At 39.2% G+C, this 23,727-nt stretch overlaps 1 protein-coding gene across 3 annotated transcripts in view; it reads right to left on the reverse strand.

Annotated features, from left to right (window-relative positions):
• LEKR1 (leucine, glutamate and lysine rich 1) overlaps positions 1-23,727 on the reverse strand; it is a 62,675-nt gene that overhangs the window by 22,372 nt on the left and 16,576 nt on the right. For 2 of the 3 annotated variants that reach the window (XM_074592006.1, XM_074592008.1), the window contains 3 exons: positions 15,905-16,024; positions 15,088-15,263; positions 11,548-11,733 (listed from right to left, as the gene is read on the reverse strand). In XM_074592006.1, coding sequence (XP_074448107.1) covers positions 11,548-11,733; positions 15,088-15,263; positions 15,905-16,024 — 482 coding nt within the window. The remainder of the gene's footprint in view (positions 1-11,547; positions 11,734-15,087; positions 15,264-15,904; positions 16,025-23,727) is intronic. The other variant, XM_074592007.1, reaches the window with a different exon arrangement.

The following is a 23,727-nucleotide window of genomic DNA, read 5'->3' on the forward strand; positions in this document are numbered from 1 at the left end:
CTTTCTGAAAATGTTGGTTTCATCTAAACCAAAGCTCAGTGTTTTATTCAAGTGTAAAAAAAGGAAGACTATTTGCCAGTAGTTAAGAATTTCTAAAGAGGTTAAGATGCACATCTCAAATAGCTATCGCCGCTGAAGACGTGCAGACCCCAGTCATTACTTGAGACCCTTTTGCCTTTGCAGCACCAGCTCAGCTGCTGGCGGACAGAAACTCAACAGCATGGCTCTATTTAGGTCAATGCCAGTCATGGTACGAATCTGTTCCGTATCACTAAGCCTCTGGTCTAAAATGACTGTGCCTACCTAAGAATAAATGCATGTCTACAAAGTTCATCTGCTTCCAATTTCAGAAACACAGTCCACTTCTCACTTACCCGGCTGGGGATTGCGAACAAGTGGATTTGCTACTTCCAACTACATCACTCATAGAAAACAGCATGAGGAGAAAGTAGTTTCATTTTCCCTTTATTTAAGCATGGTTTGGGGAACAACTGGCAGATAGTTTGGTTTAAACAAGCCAAGCTCTGACTCATCATACAGGTCACTGCTGAGAAGGAGCTGCTGGGGCAGTCCCGTTCACGCTCTCACCGAGAAGCAGCAGGGCTGCGTAAGCTGCACGTGCTGCCCTCCAGCCCTGCTGACTCAAAATACCTAGTTCTCAGTGCACGTGGGCCAGCAGTAGACAATTACTTGCAGAAGAATCACAGATTAAGATATTTTTTCCTCTTATCAAGCTTTATGAAATTCTCATCATGATTCAGCCAGGTACACATTCGCAGAGAAGGTGGCTGGAAGGGATGTCCGGGGGTTGCGTAGTTCAACCTTCTGCCCAGAGCAGCGCTGCCAACCAAAACCAGACTGGGTTATCTGTGGTTTTATTCGGCTGAGTCTTGCAGAGCCCCACGGCTGGAGACTCCCCCAGCCCTCTGGAGAGCCTCTGCCTACACTACACCACCCTCTGCTGAAAAAGATCTTCCTAAGGTCCAGCTTGAACCTCCAAAGCTGTGGCCGGTGTCTCCTGCCTGACCACCTGCCATCCCTCAGGAGGGTTTGGATCCACCACCTTCCTCCCTCTCCTCCAGTCCCTCCCAGAACACTGCCGGGTCCCCAACATGATACAGTTGCCATGATGGTGTGTCCAATTAATCTCACTTTAGGATCAATGTTTTTCAGACACTTAGTCCATACATACGTGAACACAAGTACCCTATGAGACACTCCCTGGATTACCTCAGATCAAGATAACATTTGTCATGCTGGCGGACTGAACGAAACCTCCCTGAGGCTGGTGGGTGTGAGAAGTGTCCTTCAGTCGGGAAACAGCGAGCAGCAGTTAAGCTCTTTCGGGCACAGGAGGGACTGGCTGGAACAGAAACTCAGATGTAGGAGCTGCAATATTGCTGTAAGGGAACTGAGGCAGAGGGGGAGCGGGGTAAATGCAGCCCAGCAACGTTACAGGGACGGGCAGGAAGAAACAGAGAATCCGAGGGGTCAGGAAAATACTGGGAGACGGGCAGGAGACTGAAGTGGAGAGAGCTGCGCAGATTCCCAGCCAAGACAGACTGGAATCCAGCTCCTGCTGCTTAATTTCTCCAGTATTCTGGGAAACAGGAGGTTGTAGGTATTCTTTAAAACTTACCAAAGAACTACTCCCTGTAGGGTGCAACCTATGAGGCCCTGAATATTGGCTGATGAGCTGGGTCAAAAGGGGTAAAAATATTTACATTTTCTTAGAACCTTAATTCTAGACCGAATTCGGATGTACACTTAACATAGATACTTTTAAGCACATTTATTTAAAAAGCATAGTAGAGAAGCTGTGAGAAATATGAAATACATACATGAAAAATTACTGTCACATTAGAAATACTTTGCCTCATTGTATGTTTCTAAGGAAACCAAAGAAGTGAACTAAATACTCAAAGTCTTTGTACACACAGAACTATTTATTTTTATTTATAATATTTCATGTACTATGTTCTGTAAGATAAATTACTTTTTGTATACAAAAGAAAGTATTTCTTTTCATTTGTGACTCACAAGCACAAGCCTGCCTGGAAAGAGCCCAGGGACTGACTCCAGCCCTATAGATTTACATCCTTTCTGGAGACCTGACCAGTGCCACCAGGAAGCCTCTAAATCACTACACGCTGCCAGGAACAGGGAGGATGTGCCAGAAAAAGGAGTGCCTGTTTCTTATCTCCCCCAGCATATGTTGCTGACCACTGCCAGGACTGAGCTTTCTGGACCTCAGGTCTGAACTACTATTTTAGTTCTTTCATGTTCGCATATAAAAAAAAAAAAGCATAGAAAAAGCAAGAGAAGGGACCAGATTCTAAATTTTTTTGAGTGGGACAAATCTAGAACACCCACCTTCAGTGCCCTCAAAGGAATAAGTCAGCAACTGCATACACCGTGCAAACGTGACAGCAATCTTTTCCAAGATCTTACAAAATGCTTAATTAGAGAAGCAACACTATCTCAGCAAACCCTGCTCCCCTCTCTCTCCCCCTACTCCCTGAGTGCACACGTGACATGTTACAAGCACTTCTGCAGTCAGAGAGATTGCTTACATGGTATTTGCTCTGCCATTGCCAGGATTCACACTTTGGCCTCAAAGGATTTGGTCTTTAAGCCTGAATTTTCTGCATATATTCCTGCCTTTTGAATCCAAGTTAATTGGGATGTGTCAGAATCATTCCTACAGGCCTGCTTCCCCTGTGTATTAAAAATGAGTTGAAATACCATCACTTACCTATCGGCTGGGAAAATTGAAGGTGAGAAATATGGAGCTTTTGACCTTAATTTTCCTTGGAGACAGATTTTCTTTTTCCTCAGTGTTTAGGCCAAGCAGATGAAACAAAATACAATAAATATATTTCCTTTAACATGGATTCCTGCTTTTTCTCAAGCAGCAAAGTGGGGCCCTTCTGGAACTAAATCATACTCAAACACAGCATTAGCCCGATACCTAGTTGAAGAAAACTAGGACGCTGTTTTTTCCATCATATTCATCTGTTTCCTCTTCCACTGTAAGAGACTGCTGAAAAGTGCTAATGAGCCATTGCTTCGTCTAACCCATTTGACACATTCTGTTCAAACACCAACACAACGTTCCCCAGCTCTCACCCTTCAAATTCTTAGTACCGCAGCTGGAATTAATAATAATAAAAAAAAATTTCAACAGTACTTGTAGTATGAATAGTGGATATTTGAACTGCAGCCTACCTAAAACTACAGGAAACTATTCTCCCTTTGGATTTGCAAAGCTCTTCAAAGTGGTCTTTAAAGTGTCATTAAAGACACTTCACATAGATGAAAATACTGCTACTTCCCTCCATGAAGAGTGCTAACATTCCCCACTCAAACTACCCAGCTACTCCTACAGCTGCCTGCATTTTTCAATCATCTCTCATTAGTCTTATTATGTCAGCAGACCACTGCTACGTTTATATTTAGTAACTTAAGTAGCCTATGAAGCAGTAGCATCAAAAGATTTAGAAGACGGATTTCATGCGCATAGCCAGCAATTTAAACCCATACAGAAGTAAACCTGTAACTATAAATGGGCTGAAGAAAAACTGCAATGACTTTGTGAAGAAAAATTATTCTATACCTGTGATTAAGTGGAGGAAAGGATTTGGCTGGTAATAAAAATGAAAGCACAGATACCAGCTCCTCTCTTTTAGGTGTACGTGCTATTGGAGCTCTTCACAAGGCATTATCGATTTTTTTTTAATTTTTTTTTTTTGCAAGTCTATTTGATTAGACAATTATTCACCAGACCTTACCCTGCATTGAGCATTTTTTCAAGACCTGTCATCTCTAGCTAACTGGATGATGAGTCTGAAAAGTGGTATGAAACCAGCAATCAAATTCACCTCTTTGGCAAAACATAACTCACAAAGATAATTTGGGGAAAATCATGAGAAGAAACAACAGTAGAAACCAATGCTTAGTTTCAACACTTGTAAATGACTGATATCTTATGAAATATTCAATAATTTGCAATTCTATGATAAATACACAAAACCAGACTCTTCAAAATAATGAATGCAGAAAGGAAAATCCTTCCAAAACACATAAATCACAAATCCTGGTAGGGTTTTTTTTCTGGACCGTTGAACTATTTCAATACCAAAGAGGGATATTAGCCTCAAAGTAGTTTGTGGGGGAAAAAAAAAAACCAACGCAAACTAAAACAAAAAACCAAATCCCCCCCCAGACCATGGACACTCTAGATCTGGCTGATTTCTTACCCACTGGCTTTATATGGTAAAAATCCACTAATTGGAATTTATTTTTCACTACGATCAAGTGAGGCAATAAAAAAAAAAAAAAGTGCATTGTTTGTTCCCACTGATTTATTTTAATACAATGGCAACTCATAAAATATTTTATGCTTATTTCACAAAGAAAATAATGTTTTGTATTTCAAAGAGAACATTTTTATCACCGTTGTATTAGCCAGCTTTATTACCGCAATTGAGCAACAAGTTCCATATAAATAGACGTCTTGAAATGCATATGGATTTGTGTTTTACTCATCTATTCAGGAAGGGTAGAATAAAAATTCTTGAGCTAGCAGTCTTTCTGCCTTGAAATCTCCTTCTGGATATCCACATCAAACATTTTATTGCTTCTTAATAACTGATTTATTATTAACTGCTGCTTTTTTATTAGTAAAAATAAATCTTGAAATGCTTCACAAAAGGACCTGCTTAGCTGATATTTTAAACTGTTCATTAAGATTTTGCAGAGTCCTAATATTCTGTATGAATTCCATATATGTTTTCTTTGTGTTTTCTCCACAAAATGTCTGCTATTTCAAGTTTTTATTATACGCAGTTTAAAAAAGAAACCTGACATGTACAAAATAAGTAAATAGCGAGTCAAACAGTAGAGCACGATGAGCGGCGGTCACAGTGACCCTTCTGCTCAAGTATTACGCCGCTGAGATGCCTGAGAATCCACACAGTCACACTAACCACCAAGATAACTTTCAGTGAACCCATTACATACGTTTTTCTTTTTTTTTTTTTTTTAATGCCTCTTTGGAAACATTTTAAAAGGCCAAGTGAGCAAGAGAGATAATGTGGCAGCGCACTTCATAGACTTCTTGAGAGGAGGAGTGGCTCTGTACAGCACTGTAAATTTTCAAATCTCTTTATATACATAAACAAGCACCTTCCAAAATATTCCTTTGAAATGGATAGAAATAAGGCAAAAACATAGATGGTGGCTCATGCTTAGGTCACCTATCAATGCTAGCAGTGGAAAAAAATTAATAAAGCTGTAAGCATGAAGAAAACCTTTTCAGGATATTCTAACATTTTAGGCTTCTTTCAAGAGCCATGCCTTCACTTTCAGTTATGTCACATCAAAGTGAAAAATGATAATTCAGTTCAATAGATCCCAAGGTTTTTCGCTTATCAAAACCCAAACTCTGTAGTTGCCCATATTAACAGTGAATTCCACGAGCAGCATAACTGGTGAGATCTGACTCACAAACGTCCTCCCCAAATTAACTCAGAGAAGGATTCTGGATGAAAGGAGTACTTTTGGAGAGAGCTCACGGACAGCTAATGATAAGTTTACATTCCATCCTTAAGACATGACACTCACCACCTGGGTTTGCAATTTCCTACAGAGGCCAACAAGCTTACTAAGTGATCTGCAAGTCTTGTTAATACCCTTTGGAAGAAGAGTCAGTGAGCACTCTTCACTGCTGGAGGAACCCAGAGGCAGGAGAGGAGAAATACAGGCAAAAGGAGACATATCCACAAATGGGGCACATGGTACCAGTTACAGCCTTGAATGCCCAGCCATCAGAGGGGGATTCAATCCCATCGCTGCTGAAACTCCAATGTACAGCTTCTTAAATCATAAATATAGAACAGAAAACACAAAAATGCAGAAACAAAATCCACCACCAGTGACGATACAGCTACAAAACCATGGGATTTATGGGCATGAGGTAGAATTTTCATCAGAAGCAGGTGAAGGGGACATTTTCATCAACTTTTCTCTTCCTAAAAACATCATTATCTCCTGGTGATGGCACAGAGGTGAAAGTGAGCGGCAGTGTGTGCAAAACTGAGACGCCAGGACAGCAGGAAGAGAGGACAGTTTGCAGTCCCACTCCTGTTGACACCTTTGATCTGCTCCAGTGACACACTAGATAACATCGAAAGCACATGCTGTACGCTCCACTCCCTCGATCTACTGGCAACAGCAGAATAGAAACTAGAACTGAAGTGCCCAAGAAGGACATGGGAGTTGTTGCTCAGCTGAGGACACACAACACAGCAAACCATTGCTAATCTTAAGATTCATCTGGAACCAGGCCAGAGGGGAAAAAGGAAAAGCTCTTTTCTTTTTCTTTCTGTACCTGCTGTGCTTAACCATACGTCATTTTGTAGTCATCTTCTCCTTGCACACCGCGAAGTCTGGAGAAACCTGCACTTCCCTGGCTGCAGGAAAGATGAGGACGCTGACTCCAGCCACCCGCTCATTAGCTTTTCCTCAACACGCGCTGCTGAGAGCACCCTCTTCTCAGCCACCACACAGCACAGCTATCTTACCCAAACTGAGTTATTTCTTTGTAGCATATTGCTCCGCGTTCCTTCTGGGAACGCTATTGCAGAATACTCTGCAATGACCATGGATTTTGGGGATGATTCTACAAGAATGGGAGAGTAGACTTCGGGTCTCAAACCAAAAAGGAAATGGTTCTAGTCGTGCTTCTCACTGAAGAACGATGGTGTGCAGGCTAGGCTGCAGGAGAAGATGCATACAGTGCAACACTCAAAAACTGCACTAGTGATTGTGGTAAGCGCTGCAGTCGAACATATAAAAATATCAGCGGCTTTTTCATGCTGTATTAACTATGCATTACAAAATATTCATTCAGGATATAATCGCACACTATTTTTGTTCCCCACAGGATTCCTGTGTCTGTTGCCACACGGGAGGAAAGAACTCCAGCTATTCAGGACTGGCATTTCCCTGCTCAGTGCGTGCTCCCCAGCTCATTTACAGAGCAGCCGGCGAGCCAAGTTCCCCGATGTCCCTGTCACGACATCCTAACCTCTGCCCTCCCAGGCTGGACATGGCCCCATCCGTCCAGGCTGCTCCCTTCCCCGTCCATTCCACCTCCTTGTTTGCTGTCCTGTTGCCCAGCGGCACACAACAAGCAAGGCCTGGGAACATGCTGCGCAGCCCTTGAATTCTGGAGCCTCACAAGCCAAAATCACAGAGAACTTAGCCACCACACCAACAAATACCTATTCAGGCTTCAAACGCTTAGAAGTCAGTTTAACTTGGTTCTCTATGTCAAGAACACTGTCAAGCCTCCCATTTCAAAGTACTTTTTCAGAGAACAGAAGGTTCATGGGGTTTTCAACAAACTTTTTGCAGAGTAAGACTTAAACATAAAATCCAATGACTTTGAGCCATCCCACCCTTGTGAAAGCTATGACCATTTTTACTATAATTAATATTCAAAAATCATTGATTAATTAAGTTCGGTAATATTTTAAGCCACTGGAAACAGTGAGCATCTTAAGCAATCTTAGTTTTCTTATACAGCAATACTTAAAAAAAAAAAAAAAGGGCAAAATAATCCACAGATTGGAATAGGATTTATAGAATAGGCACTTCTTTGTAAGCTCAGATTTTTCAGCACAAAAACTAGAGATGCTCTATGTGAGCTAGCGTGAACCTGCTCATGCGGTGGTACTCATATATATACACTACAGTTATTGCTCTAGGTTATGCATATCAATTAAAGGCAAGAAATTAGAACCTAAGTATAACTAACTGCTTGATTAGATGGACTGATGCAACATGCCAATTTAGGGAAGTAAATTCAGATTTTGAGAAGATGAGCCAGAAAGCCATGCAAGCATCACAGAAATAACACCGAATGATCTTTAAAATAAAAGTTACAGACCACGAGCATCTTTCTCTGGTCTTCTAAAATAAGAACAAGACAATTCTCCATGGAGTTAAAGGTGGGAAAAACTGAAGAAGAAAGTGTATAAGTGTATTTTTACACTGCATGTGAACAAACAATGAACTCATTGTTTATAGGAACCTCTGAAATTAAACAGCTTTACAAAACTGAAAAGGGAAATCTAACTAAGGGTAGATTTCATATCAGCATAAATGCAATGATACAAATACCTTATGTAACAATATTAAATCACACATTTCAAAGCTTAAAAGATTGTCTTATTAGGCTCAAGGACCTCTTAGATCAAGACAAGACACGTAAGGAAGACAGATTATCCTCTAATTGCTGTTCTAGAGTTCCTGCTCCTTCCTTTGAACCACACCGTGTTTTTCAGCGGTGAGGACAGGATGCTGAATTAAATGGACTTTAGCCTTTCTGCTGCAGCAGCGAGTGCCAACATTCCAGCTCCCAAGAATGCATGTGAACTACCGCTGAATTCACAGACAGTTTCACATGCCCACATACAGCCACTTCACCAGAAAAATTTAACTCAGTAGTGTGCCAAATTATCCGAGTTATATTGAACATGGCACCTTATAAAAAGTAAAATCTACAGTTGTGGAAATGGTACAAAGGACTGTGTCTGAGGAACTCCAACAGTCTGCACACCAGCACTGAAAACTTAAATTGTGTCATCCACAAGTTTTTTATTTCATATAAAAAAAAAATTAAAACACTTTTCAACACAAATAAAACGTCAAAGTATACTTGAGAAGGAGCTATTTTTGCACTGAGATTATTTTATTTTGACTAATTTTTCCACCTAAAAAAATGCGTGTCAAATTTCATTATATTTTTCTCAAGGCAGGCAGGTGGTAGACCTATTTTGAATATTGCAGAAACTCAGATTTCTAGAGAAAGGTAAATAATAAATGATCTAACCGCTTATGACTTATAAGTACTTGTGTCTATTTATACAGAGATAAGATATTCCTAAAAAGAATGTGGAAACAAGCTTTCCAGTTATATTGAACACAGAAGAAAGACAAGTATTAAGGCAAAATGAGTGTTTTATCACCGCTGCCTCTTAAAGAATGTAACAGTGTGACCAAAACATGACACTGCATAAGCATGTGCAAAACATTGGTGAACAGTCACAGTATCTGTGACAGTCACCCTCAAAGTGACATACAAATCATTGCAATTATCAGCATTTCTAGTAGAATATCCAGCCTGCTGTAGGAATTAACTTTTCGACAGTTTGTGTGGCACAAGACCAAAATAAAGACCAGACAAACTTTCCTTCCCTAAAGTGCTACCCCACTAGCAGAGAAAACAAATCTTCATCAACACCGATAAATCTCTGCTGTGGGCTTCATCACGGGATCTGTGACACTCATGCTGGTTTTGAGCCAGTCACCTCGGCTATCGTCTTTTGAGAGACACTGTCCGCTTGAGCGATTTCTAGCACAGTAAGAGCCTCTCAGCGCCATCTCTAACGTTACTTCAGCATAAGTAAAGACAGAAAGTGAACGTTAAGAAACAAAACATACACAATATTCTAAAGTATTTAATTCCAATTTTTGGACCGTGGCATTGTAATAGTCAAACCTGGCAGTTAGACATATACACACAGTATTTTGATATGAGTCTTTTAATGGAGGAGAAACACATTTGTCTTTTCAGCAAAAATGAATGCATTTTTAGCATCTTTTCTAAACAAGTTTCCAGTAAAACATGAGGAGTCACACGTGACCTCCTGCTCTTGGGACAAGCAACATGATTTAGTCACCCAGTGCAATTAGTTAATTTCTTCAATTTTATCTTCTCTAGTGGTGTTATCTTGAGCTTATTTGGAATTTTGCCTTTTTAATTATTATTTTTTACCCAGGCTCTTTTCTCAAATATATAAGACATATTTAAAAAAAAATAAAAATAATTAAAAAAAATATATAATGTACATGTAATGTTGAGCTTGTTTACTTTTTTGCAAAAAAATAACACAGCAGATACTATTTCTATACTAACAGCATTTTATTTCATGTTTCCTAAAAAAACCTCCTAGTGATTTTACATAGAAGCCAAACAAAAAGGTACAATTTTTCCACACTGTCCAACAGTATGTTCAAGATTGTCTTGAAAAAGGAAATTTAAATAGAATGGATGCATTTCTTTCTATTTACTCAGGTCTTCAGAATGAGATACTGTGGCTAATGACTGACAGTTAAACACTCTTAAGGTAACCCTCTCCCCAAATCCTGCCTGCCAGAGTTTACTCTGAACAGAGGACGAAGTTACAAGAGGTAGCTACAATCAGACAATGAGCCTACCAAAAATATCATGGGCAAGGTTTTGAGATACTGGAACACTTAGCAACTCCCCAAGGAAAAAACAAACAAACGGGGAAAAAAAAAAAAAAAAAAAAAAAAAAAAAGAGGCAAAAGTGGATGCTGTGAATAGCCCACAGAAGAATCTTGTCAGAGCAAAATCTACCTGATTTTGCATTCATTTGAAGTTAGTTTTTTGAATAAATACCACAAAAAGGAAGACATATTGTCTACTTCTTATACTGACACTGACTGGAAAATTGTGTAGAGTTATCTGCTCATGTCTGCCATTCAAACACGTCACTGCTAAAGCTTTCCTAACAGTATTGTTATACAGTGACAAAAATAAAGACTGTCCTCAGCAACACGGGTCGATAACTCATTGGATGGCATCTGGGGCCTTCTACTTTGCAGACTCACATTTGATATTATCACTGGTATTGAAGGATCAGGAAAATTCCTTCATCATGACTAGTACCAAGTGCTACTGCTTTAAATTCGACATTACATACCGTGCATAAGGCAGCATGGTAATTACTGTGCCAATTTGATGACTCAAAACCATGCCTGGAACAGCACCACCTCTATACATTCTGAAGGTCTTAAAACGTCTCTGAGCCAGCACTATGAATGCGATACTGCTTTAAAAAGAAAAAAGATTCAGGAGCTGCTAATATAAATAATCTTTCCGCAGTGCAGCATTGTCTCAACAAAGTTCACGAGATATTATAATTTCAAGTGCTATCACTGCTCTTACAGTTTTCAAAAGGACTCTCTAGAGTCTTGAGACAAACTATCAAGGGCAAATCATTAGACAGACTCAAGTTTAATGAATCTAGGAGAAAAGAGACCAGCTTAGCCTGACCTACTTTTCAGTTCTGTTGCTGATAGCCAAAAATTCTGCCTGGCCTTCCACTCAAAATGAGAGCATTTCTTTTAATTTTAATCTCAGAGCCCTCTCCCTGATGTTTTACATAAGATTGACGAGTAACAGCATAATTGTATTACCATCACTTTCATTGTTTTCCTCCCTTCCTTCATTTTTTCTCCCCCTACGCAGCTGACTCATGTTCCCAGCAGGGTTACCGACTCTTCAGAATGACATACGGTCTTTGTGACTGCACAACATCCACATTTTATTTGGGCCTGAGTTGAGCTGTTGAGTGCTTTCACAGTAACAGCCACAACTTAGGCACTTTAGAAAATTTTTTTTTGCATTTCATTTTACTTGGAAGTTTGCTTGAAATGTCAAAATTCTCTTACCTAATGTTTCCTTTTGTAGTTCATGGCACCTACTTTGTAGCTCATTCCCTTGCTGAAGTGAAGTTTGAAGCTGTTGAGTTTTCAGCTCAACTGTGTCGGCCACCAACGTCAGATGTTTTACCTTTTCTTGGAGGCATTCATTCTCTCTCTGGGATTTTGCTAATCTTTGGTTCAATTTGGGTATTTCTGAGGAGGGAAAAAAAATAAAATCATACAGACTGTTGTCAAATTTACCTTCTCCACTAAAAAGTACTACACCTGATTTACAACCTCAGACTTCAGTATTCTGTAACCCTAGTTTGGCTATGGATCGGTGGAAACCACGGGAATTAGCAATACTTCTGCTGAGAATGGAGATGGCCAAAGGAAGTGCTTTGTGCAATACCTCTCTACTCAGATAATTTGTACTTAGCCAAACACATATTATTGACAAATAATACAAATTTTATTCTAAGCAATAATATGTATCTCCTCTAAGATCTCAAAATCCAATTAAAATACACATATATATTCCACATGAAATAACAATAGGTGACAGAAATATTTGAATCCAAGCTTTTTATCTTAAGACACGTACATACAAAAACAATTGCAGACTCATTTTAAAATTAATTTGAGAAGATGTCAAGGGGGTTAACCTCTGCTAAAGCTCAATTTTGGTCAGAAGACATTTGGGCACGTGTGTTACGTTTTATTTTCTCTCTCCTTAGGTGACTACTGTCGTTAAACTAATCACAAAGTGCATCTTCACTGTATTAAGGACAGACTTTGTCACTCTATCTCTCATCAGCTCTTCAACATGGAAGAGCAGCTGTCTCCAGGAAGCTTCCCAGGTAGCTTTTACTGCAAGGTAAATAAGTAAATCGTGGGTGGGGTATAGGGGGTCTCCTACATTTTCATATTTTTTCCTGAGTTTAGTTAACCTTGATGAGTGCATTTGAACATTTCCAAAAGTGGTTGCAATTCTTTTCTATTCCTTCTCCAACTACAACCCTAAATGTTCATTTGTCCAAAGAACTTATATCACTTTTATTTACATTAATAATGACAATGTTCAAGTTAGATGAAGTCTAATTCTTTCGTCAAGTCAGCTATTACATATGTTTTATATGCTGCCCACGTGCAAATTTTAAATTCTTTCTGTGGTGCAAATATTTCCATTATTTACAGTCTTTCCTAACTAATTCACACTTAAATCCATTTATTGTTAGACTAATGATGTAAAAACTGAAAGATTTTAAGTTCTTACACATCTTTCTACTTGCCATTAATTAACCAAGGCAAAATCATGTACATATACAAGGGCTTTTACAAGCTGTTTTCAAACTAACCAAGTGAACTGGTCTAGGCATGAAGAGCTGCACATCACGTAACATTTTTCTTCTCAAACTCTTAATAGAAAACAAGTTCTTAAAAGCTTGTTGCAAAAACAGTAAGGTAAAATAAACAAAAAAAAATACTAGATGTTAATATGTTACCATATGTTAATAATGAACAACTCATAAAACAGAACATAAAAGCTTTTGAATGGCATTCACAGGGGAAAAAAAAAAAAGTGGGGCTAAATTGTTTTGATCGAGAAAGCTAGATTTAAGGATGTATATAATATTCACAGTGTGGCACTATTCTCAGTGGAATATGCTGAATGCAGTCAGGGATACATAGTATGTATCATGGTACATATAATTATTAAAGGAACCTGAAAGACTGCACTTCTGCTTCCATACAGATATTCTATATATTTGCAGTATTATAACACATAAAACAAGGAATACTCCAGAAAAGAAGCCTCAAAGTGTTATGAATCTCTTTGAACCTCAAGATGTCTGCAGAAACGCGTGTTCATACTCCCTTTATTAGCTAGAAGTAGGCAGAGAATGAGCACAGGAAGAGAGGAATCCTTAGGGGCACACAATACTTTCTCTGCTCAGTCTAATCAGGAGATGAAGTCATGAATCAAAATGCATGATATTGACACTGACATTTAAATTAACTGTTCTTACAAAAACTGAATACTAAAGAGTGATTTTTCCGGTCACGCTCATCTTCAGCAGGCAAGAGCCCTCCTCCCTTCTGGGCTTGCGACACCCCAAACTCTCTGCTCGGACCCAGGCGCTGTCTCAGTGGGATGTGTGCCTACTCGCTCCTGCGGCACAGCTGCCCCACTTATTTCTTCCCAGTCTGAACAAAGCAATCATTGAAAACATTAAAGATTACTTCTAATTCCACAGGAAGCATAGGCTACTGGGGAGCTATTATTTGAAAGGAAGCTACGTATTTTTTCTGAGATACTCCGGGGACACAGGTTTCACTCAAGCTGTGAATCTGCACTGGAGTTCACACGGTTTCACCAGCAGAGTGATTTAGGAGATGTACATCGCCCACCATGCCCTTATGTTCCTTCTCACAAGGACAGAAAGCATGACATCAGCTCACCTACTTCACTGCTACCTTAGAACCCTGTTAAAACTAACCTCCAGAGCAAATAGCAGCTCACTAACTCATACATGCAGACCAAACTGAAAAACTATAAGGAAAGGAATACAAAATCTGAAAAGTATGTCCAGAGACAGTTAAAGGTGCAAAAGTCAACTTGGATGCTCTGGATGGTACAGTCTGTAGTTACACTACTGCACACTTTTTTCAGCAAAACTAATCTCTTAACTGAGGCAAAGCAAAAATGGTATGCAAGGATAATTCCAAGTTTTCAAGTCTGACCGCCAGCCTGAGGGCTGGGCACGACCTTCACGAACAAGCCATCAGTTGTGACTTGCTCCCAGCTTCTCTTTTCCTGAAGGCTACCCTTGTTTGAGCAGGAAGCAGGCTGTGGGCCAAGCGAATTATTCTCAGCCCATGGGCTGCTCCATGCCCCTTTCAATCCCAAAGACCCCTCAGATAAAGACAGCTGTATTTGGGTATGACTTGTTCTTATTCAGGAACGGAAGGAGGAAGTAGTTGCTACATGTTGAGCGCAGGTCTGTCTGTAGGCAGTGGCTTGTACATTCAAGGCAACCCGATGTGCGTACTCAGTGGGTTGCTCAAGGGACAAGGTGCAGCCTGCCCACGCAATGAGGGGGTGGCACTGCAGGACCCCCAGGCAGCTCCACAAAAGGACATTATACCATTGCCGTATAGTATTGTGTGTGTACGTGAGCATGTGGGGAAAAACAGGCAATAGGTGACACAAGGCAAATGAAAATATCTCCAAGCCTTTGTGTTGCAATCATATCCGTATACTCCTAGTAAGTATATTATTTATGTTTCAATCATGGTAAGCATTTATATTACTTCCATTTCAGTCTGACGGGGCTAACTGAACAGCTAGTCCAGCACGCTAATCCAGTAGGAACTGGACTGAGATCAACTTTGTTCACACAGTGCCACAGCAGTAGATAGTGTCTTCTACTACTTTGCATATAGACAAATTAATGTCAGAGTTAGAAATTATCTGATTAATTTTACCTTCCAGTTTACTGTGTTACACTCAACTACCAAAAAATAGTTTATCTTGCCCAAAATTATTGCAAGATGGTGACTTACCTGTCAAAGCTTCTTTGCTAACAGTTTTTATTTGTAGAAAAATTTCTTCTTTCAGGGCAGCCCAGTTCTCTAGATTACTGGAGATTACTTCTTTAATACTGTCTAGTTCACTTCTAATAAAAGGAAACAGTGAGACAGCCTTGTTCAGAGCTGAGCAATGGTGTTCCAATGTACTTCTGCAAGACACAAAAATAATACCAGACATAGGAGAAAATACTATTTGTAAACTTAGTAACTAAACTTGACAACTACTTTTCTGTCCTATAATAATATATAGTATATTGGGTTACAATAATTCAGTGTGTGAAATATGTTGTACTTTCCATATATTTATAAGAAATTTCTCCCCTCCAAATGTTGATTTAGAGCTTATATGTACAAATTAAGAAAACTGTATTGACAACTGTACAACCGCTTTTTACTGAGAAATTGGAGCAATAGTGTTTCAATGACTACGTCCAAGCTTATGCTGACTCTTTATAAACAATGTAAGACATTGTTTATAATGTTTCTTATGGGTTTCTTATGCATTAAAAGTGGCACACACTTACTTTTAAGTGTTAATTAATGTTTTTAAATTTGTAAAGAACTTATCCTGTTGCTAGTAACATCAGCAATGATATTTTCCTGTTACATCTGCTAACACTAAAACATCTCGCTATATTCTGGAAGAAGTAAGAAACACTAGACTGGTTACAAACACCCTTTTCACTCACAGTATTCCCCCTGCCTGTGCCTGCATCTCCCCTGAATCCTCTCAACTAATTGTACATGTCCACAGGAGGCACGATATCAGCATTTCTTTCTGGGTTCTTACCTGAGCACTTGTGATTGCTTATAGGCAGCTTCCTTTTCTTCTTGGAAATACTGCAAATCTTCTTTCACATTTTTTAATTCATCTTGTTTGTTTTTAAGTTCCATTGTTAGGTTTTTTATTCTATAGATGTAAATAAAATAATCAGGAAGTATTATTTGCACTACCAACCAACCTCTAACTTCTGTTTCAGCTTTTAATTAAAAACATGCTGAAAGTCTTTTCAAAGATGATAATCACATTTTTCAGATTGCGGTATCAGATCTTCAAACGGAGAGAAAATAATCTTCTGGGCACTGTATGAGCCACTTTAGCAACTCTTTCAAAATAATACCTCACAATACATTTGTAAAATAATGCAGAAAGGTACATGTCCAATACCAGTTCATATGCAACGCTATATAAGTATCTTAAGAATCCAGTATTCATTCACAGATGCAACACAGAACTCATTTGTCCTCCAAAAAAACATACGCTGTTATGAAAAATCTCAGTTTAAAGTTCAACTTGGGTACCCAGCGTAGGGGCTGCAATACCTAAAAGGTGGGTTTCTTGTCCCAGCAGGGTGATGCAAGGTACCACAGTGAGCTGCGCAGGTTCGACACACAACTACAAGGATGTGCAGGGAAGGGTAATGGAGAGCTCATCGTAGCTGAAGGGGAAATTGTCTAAAGCCACCCAATAGCAAATACTAAATATTTGGTTACTGTTATTGTAATTTTTTTTTTTACATTCAGATTGTTTGTCTATTTCTTATTTTCAGACATTTGCAAAAGGTGAATCCCAATTAGTCACTCTCATTTCCCTTTCCCCTGAATTTCACACTCATGATCACGGAACTGTACTTCTGCGCTGCTGAATTAATTAATGGTGCTTAGCAAATAATAATGAAAAATACACTTGTAAGATGTATTTCTGTCTGCTATTTTTACGCCAACTGGAATTTAAGCCTCTGTTGCTTGACAATGGCATTTTAAAGAGCTAAAGAGAAACTTTTCACAAAAAATGTTTCCACCAGATGTTACTTCTACGTACTCAGGCAATGACATTAGCACCAAAATGATCAAAAATGTCAAGTTATTAAGATTATTTTCCTACGTTTTTCTTAAGGAAGACTTAAGGATAGAGCAGGAAATTCTGGACTAGAGCTAGGTTTCCATATTCCCAGCTTGACCCACAACATGCCAGAAAAAACACACATTTATTTTCCATACTTCCCCCCTTCCTTTCAGCAAAAAAACCACACAACAGATTTTGGGCTCGGAACACTGTTGACCACAAGACAGAATAGGAAGGCCATGGCTCTACCTGACAAACTTTGGCTGGGTGTCAGGCTCCTGCCAAAGCCTCAGCTCTCCTTGGGTTCCTATCCCTTTCCTAACGCCCCTCGGGATACCTGCAAGCAATCATCTTACAGAAGAGGATCGAAGGAGACGCTCTCACAACTCCCCTCTGTAAGTATTTGCTTTGAACAGATTGCAAAGTTTTTTCATGCTTCCTCCTCCTTGGTCTTTCAGGGTGCTTCGTCACAACATGTAATGCATTTTTAAATTACAGTGTAGGTGAAGACTTTCTGCATTTTACATGAAATCCAACACCAAAAAAAGATCCTAAATCTGGGATTGGAGGAAAAAAAAGGAAAAAAAGCTTACTGTTATCAGGACTCACAAATATACTATGTACCCTCCCTCCCATTAAAAATGCAAATTAGTGTTTGTCACATCTGTGCTTACTTAAATGAGATTATGACCCTGAAGAAGTAGAATATCTGTGCTGGGAGAAAAGTGAACAGAAAGATGTGATACACACTCATAATTACATACAAGAATATTCAATTCAACACATGTAATAAGTATAAAGTGGGGGAAAAAACCCACCATTCTTTCACCACCACTGTGGACTAACAGCTTGTTTCACAGCTAGCAGGCAATGCTGGTTACCCAGCCCCTGCCTCGGCCACCCACCCGGAGAGAAGGGGCACCCTTTGCTTGGTCTCCACAGCATTGCCCACCCCGAAAAAGGGGGAACAAAAACAGATGCCTCATCAGATGAGGCTGATCTGGCGGGGACTTTTCCTAGTGATGGGATTTCCCACTCACACAGCCAGACTGCCTGCTCCGCAGCCGGCTCAGCCCATTCCCACACCGGGACACGATTCCTGCAGTCACCTGGAAGCACGCAGAGATGCTGCCTGCTCAGAGTGGCTGTTCAGTGCATTTGCTAGCATTTGAACAACCTTGTCATTTTAATTGCTTCAAGTTTCGTACATGTATTTCAGGAAAAAACAAACAAACAAAAAACCAGCCCCATGATAAGACACAGGAGAACTGACCCAGCATTTCCTTTACCACCATCACCTGCGCACAGGGGAGGAAGAGAAGGAGGGTGGCCCCTGGGATTCACAGGGAGCTTTCCATCACCGCACAGCTGTGTACAGCAGCACACATTGGTCTCCTGCCCACTTAGGATATGTCACACCTTCGTGCTGGACTCTAAGCCACAGCAAACACAGCCGCCCAGCTCAACAGAGCAGACAGCTGACCAAGTTTTTCATTGCCTCTAAAATTTACCTTTTGAACTTTTTCATTACAGCAGCGGTTCTGACCTGTTTCTTTTTTTTGAAGCATAGCTATCACAGTGTAAACAAACATATTCTAAATGCTGTTCTTTCAGCAACTCAAGACTTATTCCCACAACTGTAATGAAATGAATGGAATCGTACGGGAATAACAGACAGTTGAATCCAGTTCCCTTCCTGTTACATGCGCAGAAAGAATACCACACAGTACATCACTACCAGTTTAGAGTACATCTTTTTCTTTTCCAATAGCTGTAGATAACCATTCTAATCCAGTCTTCTATCCCCAAGAGCACAACTACAATAATAAGCAACTGTGAAATACCAGTCCCTTTGTAAGCTTTCAACACTTACTGTTAACCTACCACAAGCAGAGTAAATGATCGATTTGTCTACTGGTGACTCATTGTCACAAGTAAATAAATAATATTTTAATCGACAAATAGTTCGCAAAACCAAAGGATGGGCAGAAGCATTACTTCAGCCTCTGCTTCCATTTTAAAAAGCAAAAGAAAGTGTGAATGATTTATAGTAAAGAAAATATATAAAAAAATTAAGCCATGATGTTATTGTGCATTATTTACTGTTATCAGATAGATCATATATAGCATTTGCACCAAAATGCAGATTTAAAAAAATATTGGTCCTGATAAAGAAACCTGGATTTGTGGAAACCAAAACTGAACATCTGGTAGTTACAAAGCAAGCTGTTTGGGCCCAACTATGATCACCGCGGGGAAAAAGAAAAAAAAGAAAAAGATAAAATGTATTAAAAAATTGAAGAAGTTTCTGGCATTACCTTGCTAGGAAAATGTACCCATACCTACCTGTAAATTTCTTTAGGGTGAAGGGCAGGAGGGGAGAGAATAAAATCTGTTTGATTGCATTTGAGAACAGAATCAGATTGGTGTCACCGAGTAATGACGAAATCGCCATCCCCTTAACACTTACATAAATTCAAATCTACCTATGTAGATGATATATTGTGTTAACTATTCCTTAAGGGGAAAAAAAAAAAAAAAGCAGTGATTATTGCTGAACAATAGCAAATCAAAACTTTGGGATCCATGGAAAACTGGATGCTCATTTTCTACTCTTACTCATTCCAGAAGGGGCAGTATTTGAAGATGCTTTGGTTTAAAAAAAAAGAAACTTGCAAATAAGTACAGACACATTTTCTTACTCTTTCCATTCCAGAGATGTGATCTAATGAGGTTAGCACAGAACCACAGCCTCAGAGTGCAAAGGGACATTATCAGTATGTTCTGGTCATTTGCACACAAAAGAACAGGTGGAGAAGGCGAGACAGTTGCACTCTGTCTACTATCATCACCATGAGAAGGAAGAAAAATAAACATGTCATTTTGGTGATATTTAGCACAAAGGGAAAAGTTCAATGAATCATTAAATACTGGCATTACGAGAGAATTGTGAGAACATACTGATCTCGTCCTCTGTCCCATAGTTCACATGGACTGTGAAAATTAACATCCTATCTTTGCAGCCAGCATACTTTCTTGGTGAATACAGCAGGAAGCCTGCCCAGAGTGGGAGTTGAATTATAACATGTTAACTACTGGTGCTGACAATGGAAAGAATAGCAGGAGAAAAATAAAGAAGTAGTTGCAAGGGATTCTTGCCAGCAAACAAATATACTCATTGTCCGAAAAGTAATGACAAGAGCAATTACTGTGATTGTATGAATTTAAGACGTTGTGTTTCACAGAAGTTAGGATCAGAGGAAATAATCCTGTTTTTGCAGACTCCACGGTGCACAGCCCCTGTACGAGCCCCAGCAGGACCCATTCAAACCCGAGCGAGCAATTGCATCCCTAGTTGCCTGGAGTCAGCAGGGACAGTATGCACAGGGGAGGCTGGAACATACTGTCAATGAAAAAAAGCTTCACTACAGTATTTTCAGCTCCATGAAACTCTAGGACCTGCTCAGAGCCAACAGTTGCTCACTTTCATTTCAGCATGTTGCATTCCTTCTAACAGACAAGTCAGTGTGCATCTAACCCTGTGAAGAAGCTGAGTATTCATTCATAAATTTGGCACAGAATATATATAAAATTGCAGAGTCTGAAACTCACTGCACATAACATCATCCACAAGCTTCTTCATAATTGTCTTTTTTTATATTCTGTTCAGCACAGACTATTCAAGTTAAGACGAGACTATTCAATAGCTTTCATGTGCCACTACAGAATCATTCACCTCTTGATTGCAGGTTAGCATATGGCCCAACTTGACAGCAAATGAAAATTATCTCTGACAATCAATCAAGAGACTCTTTGTGAAGGTCTCTATCAAGTCTCATGTAGGCTGACAGTCATTTCAAATTTTGCATTAATTGTTACCTATCTTTATTATCTCAGCAGAAATATAAAACGTATTACAAAGCCTGGGTAATTTTTGCTCTGCAAAGGTAAATCTCTGGAACAGGTCTAAAAAGCAATGATAGAAAGATGACTGCCTTGTCACAAACACTTCAAAATTTATCATTGAAGAAACACAAGATTTCATGTCCCAGAGCTACCAATCCAGCTGCCAATTTCATCTACAGTAATTACAGTTTACATAATCTCAGTCACAGCAGTCACACTCAGTACTGTCAGAGGAGTGTTAACTCAGGAATAACTTCTTAGATGTCAGTGGAGTTATACTGATTCAGTTTTTTAAAAAAATAAAAAAATATTAGTTCTGAGTAATTAGATAAAAAAGAAATGGTGCCAAGGCAAATTTACATATATTTTTACTTATAATACAAATTTGCACAAGCAAATTCAAACAGAAGTTCCACAAGCGTATGTTTGAGTATACTCCCCAAGCAGAAGTTTTCTTAGTTTCTAGACTTTGCAGGTACAGTAGATACCATATAATTATATGAAGTAGGACAATACAGTGCATTTCCCTAACATAATACAAATATGTTTTGGTTTATGCATTTGGATCTTTTTCAAACTAGACAAGTGTCTTGCTGCTGAAGCCAACTCAGTTACATTATTACATCTGTAAATGGAAACTAATTTTTTTCCTCTGAATTCTGAACCAGTCATAATCTGAGTAAACCCACCTTTTCACTGCTTCTTTCTTGCCAAACATGAAATCTCTTTTTCTGTATCTTCCCCCTGACGAGAGGCTCCCTGACCTCCAAATCCACAGAGCCCAGTGATCTAGAGCAGCAAGCAACCTTCATCCATCCCACACTCACCTCCTCCCTTTACTAGAGAATCCTTCAGAATCCAGCCATGGTCAAAAGAGCTTACCCCGTATTTTTCTCTAGGTAGCCACCTTCCCGTTTTGCAGTCTTAAAAGCAAAGTCAAGTGCAAGAGGCAGTCAAAAACAGAAGAGAAAATAGGTGTCTCACTGTTCAAGGATTAGCCTGAGTTCACCCTCTAATCCCATCCAAATTTCATTGCTAGCTGGCCACAGAGAACTCCAGAACATAACACCTTGTCCTGTATGCACATGCACTCAATATAGTAACCTTCTTCGGTAAATAACCACAAAGCTTTCAAATTTCACTTTGAAAGATAACAAAAGCAGAACCCCTGTGGATTTCAGCGAGACATTCTGTCTGAGTACAGACTGAATGAAATCGTTTAAGGCTTTGCAGTTATGCCCAGAATCATTTTACAACTACAGATCAAGCTTAGAAGTCTCATTCAATTATAAAGTAGAGGTAAATGGGGGCACAAAAAAGTATTTTATTAAAAGCTTCTTGATGAGTCATTCTTGCTTTTAACCTGTGGTCACAAACTGGATAGTAACTCACTATGCCCAGTCAATTGAAAGTTTTAACTTGAGCTTATAGTGTAAACAAATAAATGACCACCTATTAGAGGAAATGAAAAAACTAAACAAACGTGCATCACACTATTTTCTTACCTCTAACATGCAATACAGGATATTAAACACAAATTCAGTTCTCTGACACTTTATGAATATCATAACCAGGTTACAATAAAATAATATCTAAGCATTACTTTAAGCTCTCATATGCAATTGTGCTGTCCACAATGGGTTAAGTGACACAATGACCTAGTAAATGGGTAAATATGGCCTTTGCTGTTGTACGTGATGCTGTGCAGGGACTCAGTGCTGGAACCATGCGAAGGTGTGAGAGGAACTAGTCCCCATAATTGCAGATGGTAGTGCGCACTGAAATTGGAAAACCTCCAGAACTGCAGCATATGAACTGTTCAAACAATAAGCAAAGAACTGAAACTAAATGCCTAACCCAAAAGCCTGCACTGAGGGAGATGAACCACTTCTACTTTCCTGAGAAAAGTTAGCTGTTCACAGAGGCACGCACAGACTGATGCGGAATTTTTGCTGGAGCTTTCTTGTCAGTAAACACCTCTCAAGGCCATTTTTGCATTATGTGGCCCCACTCTCAGATACTAAAAACTGTGATAACTTTTTAAATGTAACTTTAAATTTTAATTTTACCTATTAAATATGAAAATATTTTTAATGAAATATACATGAAAAGTATGCATGGAAGCAAAAATGCAGATTTCATGTTGCCTTTTGCATTTTCCACTGACTGCTGTTTCAGCCTCTTCCAGATATGGAATTTTGTTTCACCAGAAGGAAGTTCACTTTATCAGGAATTTGGGAGAAGGCTGAGCATTACTGCAGAGTTTTGCACCTCATGAATCACTCTTATGAACTATTGTTGTGAAAAAGTTTGTCTTGCTTATTAATAATCAATCTTGGCACTTAATCATGTTAATAGAAAAAAAAACAACCACCTTGTCAAAGCTAGAATAACCACAATTTTAACACATCAAGAGTGGGACTCTGCTATTATTCATCAGTAGCAAGAAGCATGTATCCTATTGGGAAGACACTGGCTTCAATATACTTCATAAGAATCTAATAGTGAGAGATTCCTTACCCAAGGCACGGTGCTGATTGGCTTTCTGAGACTGTGACAAGATTTGTCAGTGGTTTTATTCATTTATTTATTTTTAAAGTATAAAAGTGAAGTTCACTGCTGTACAGAGGATGAACACAGGATCTGGGTCCCACAAACCCTGTGAGACCTTTTGCTGGCCTTCTACACAAGCCTGAGCCATCGTAATGACACCATCAGGGCAAAATACACAGATCAGTTTGCAGCTATTAAAAACAACATATTAAAAACACTTTGGCATTATACAAAATTCTGCCTTTTCCGGGTCAATAAGTACACCCTAAAATTATCATGTAGCTAGTTAAAGAAGTACGTACAGTTAT

The sequence above is a fragment of the Larus michahellis genome, chromosome 6 (genome assembly GCF_964199755.1).
Source record: "Larus michahellis chromosome 6, bLarMic1.1, whole genome shotgun sequence".
Taxonomy (NCBI): domain Eukaryota; kingdom Metazoa; phylum Chordata; class Aves; order Charadriiformes; family Laridae; genus Larus; species Larus michahellis.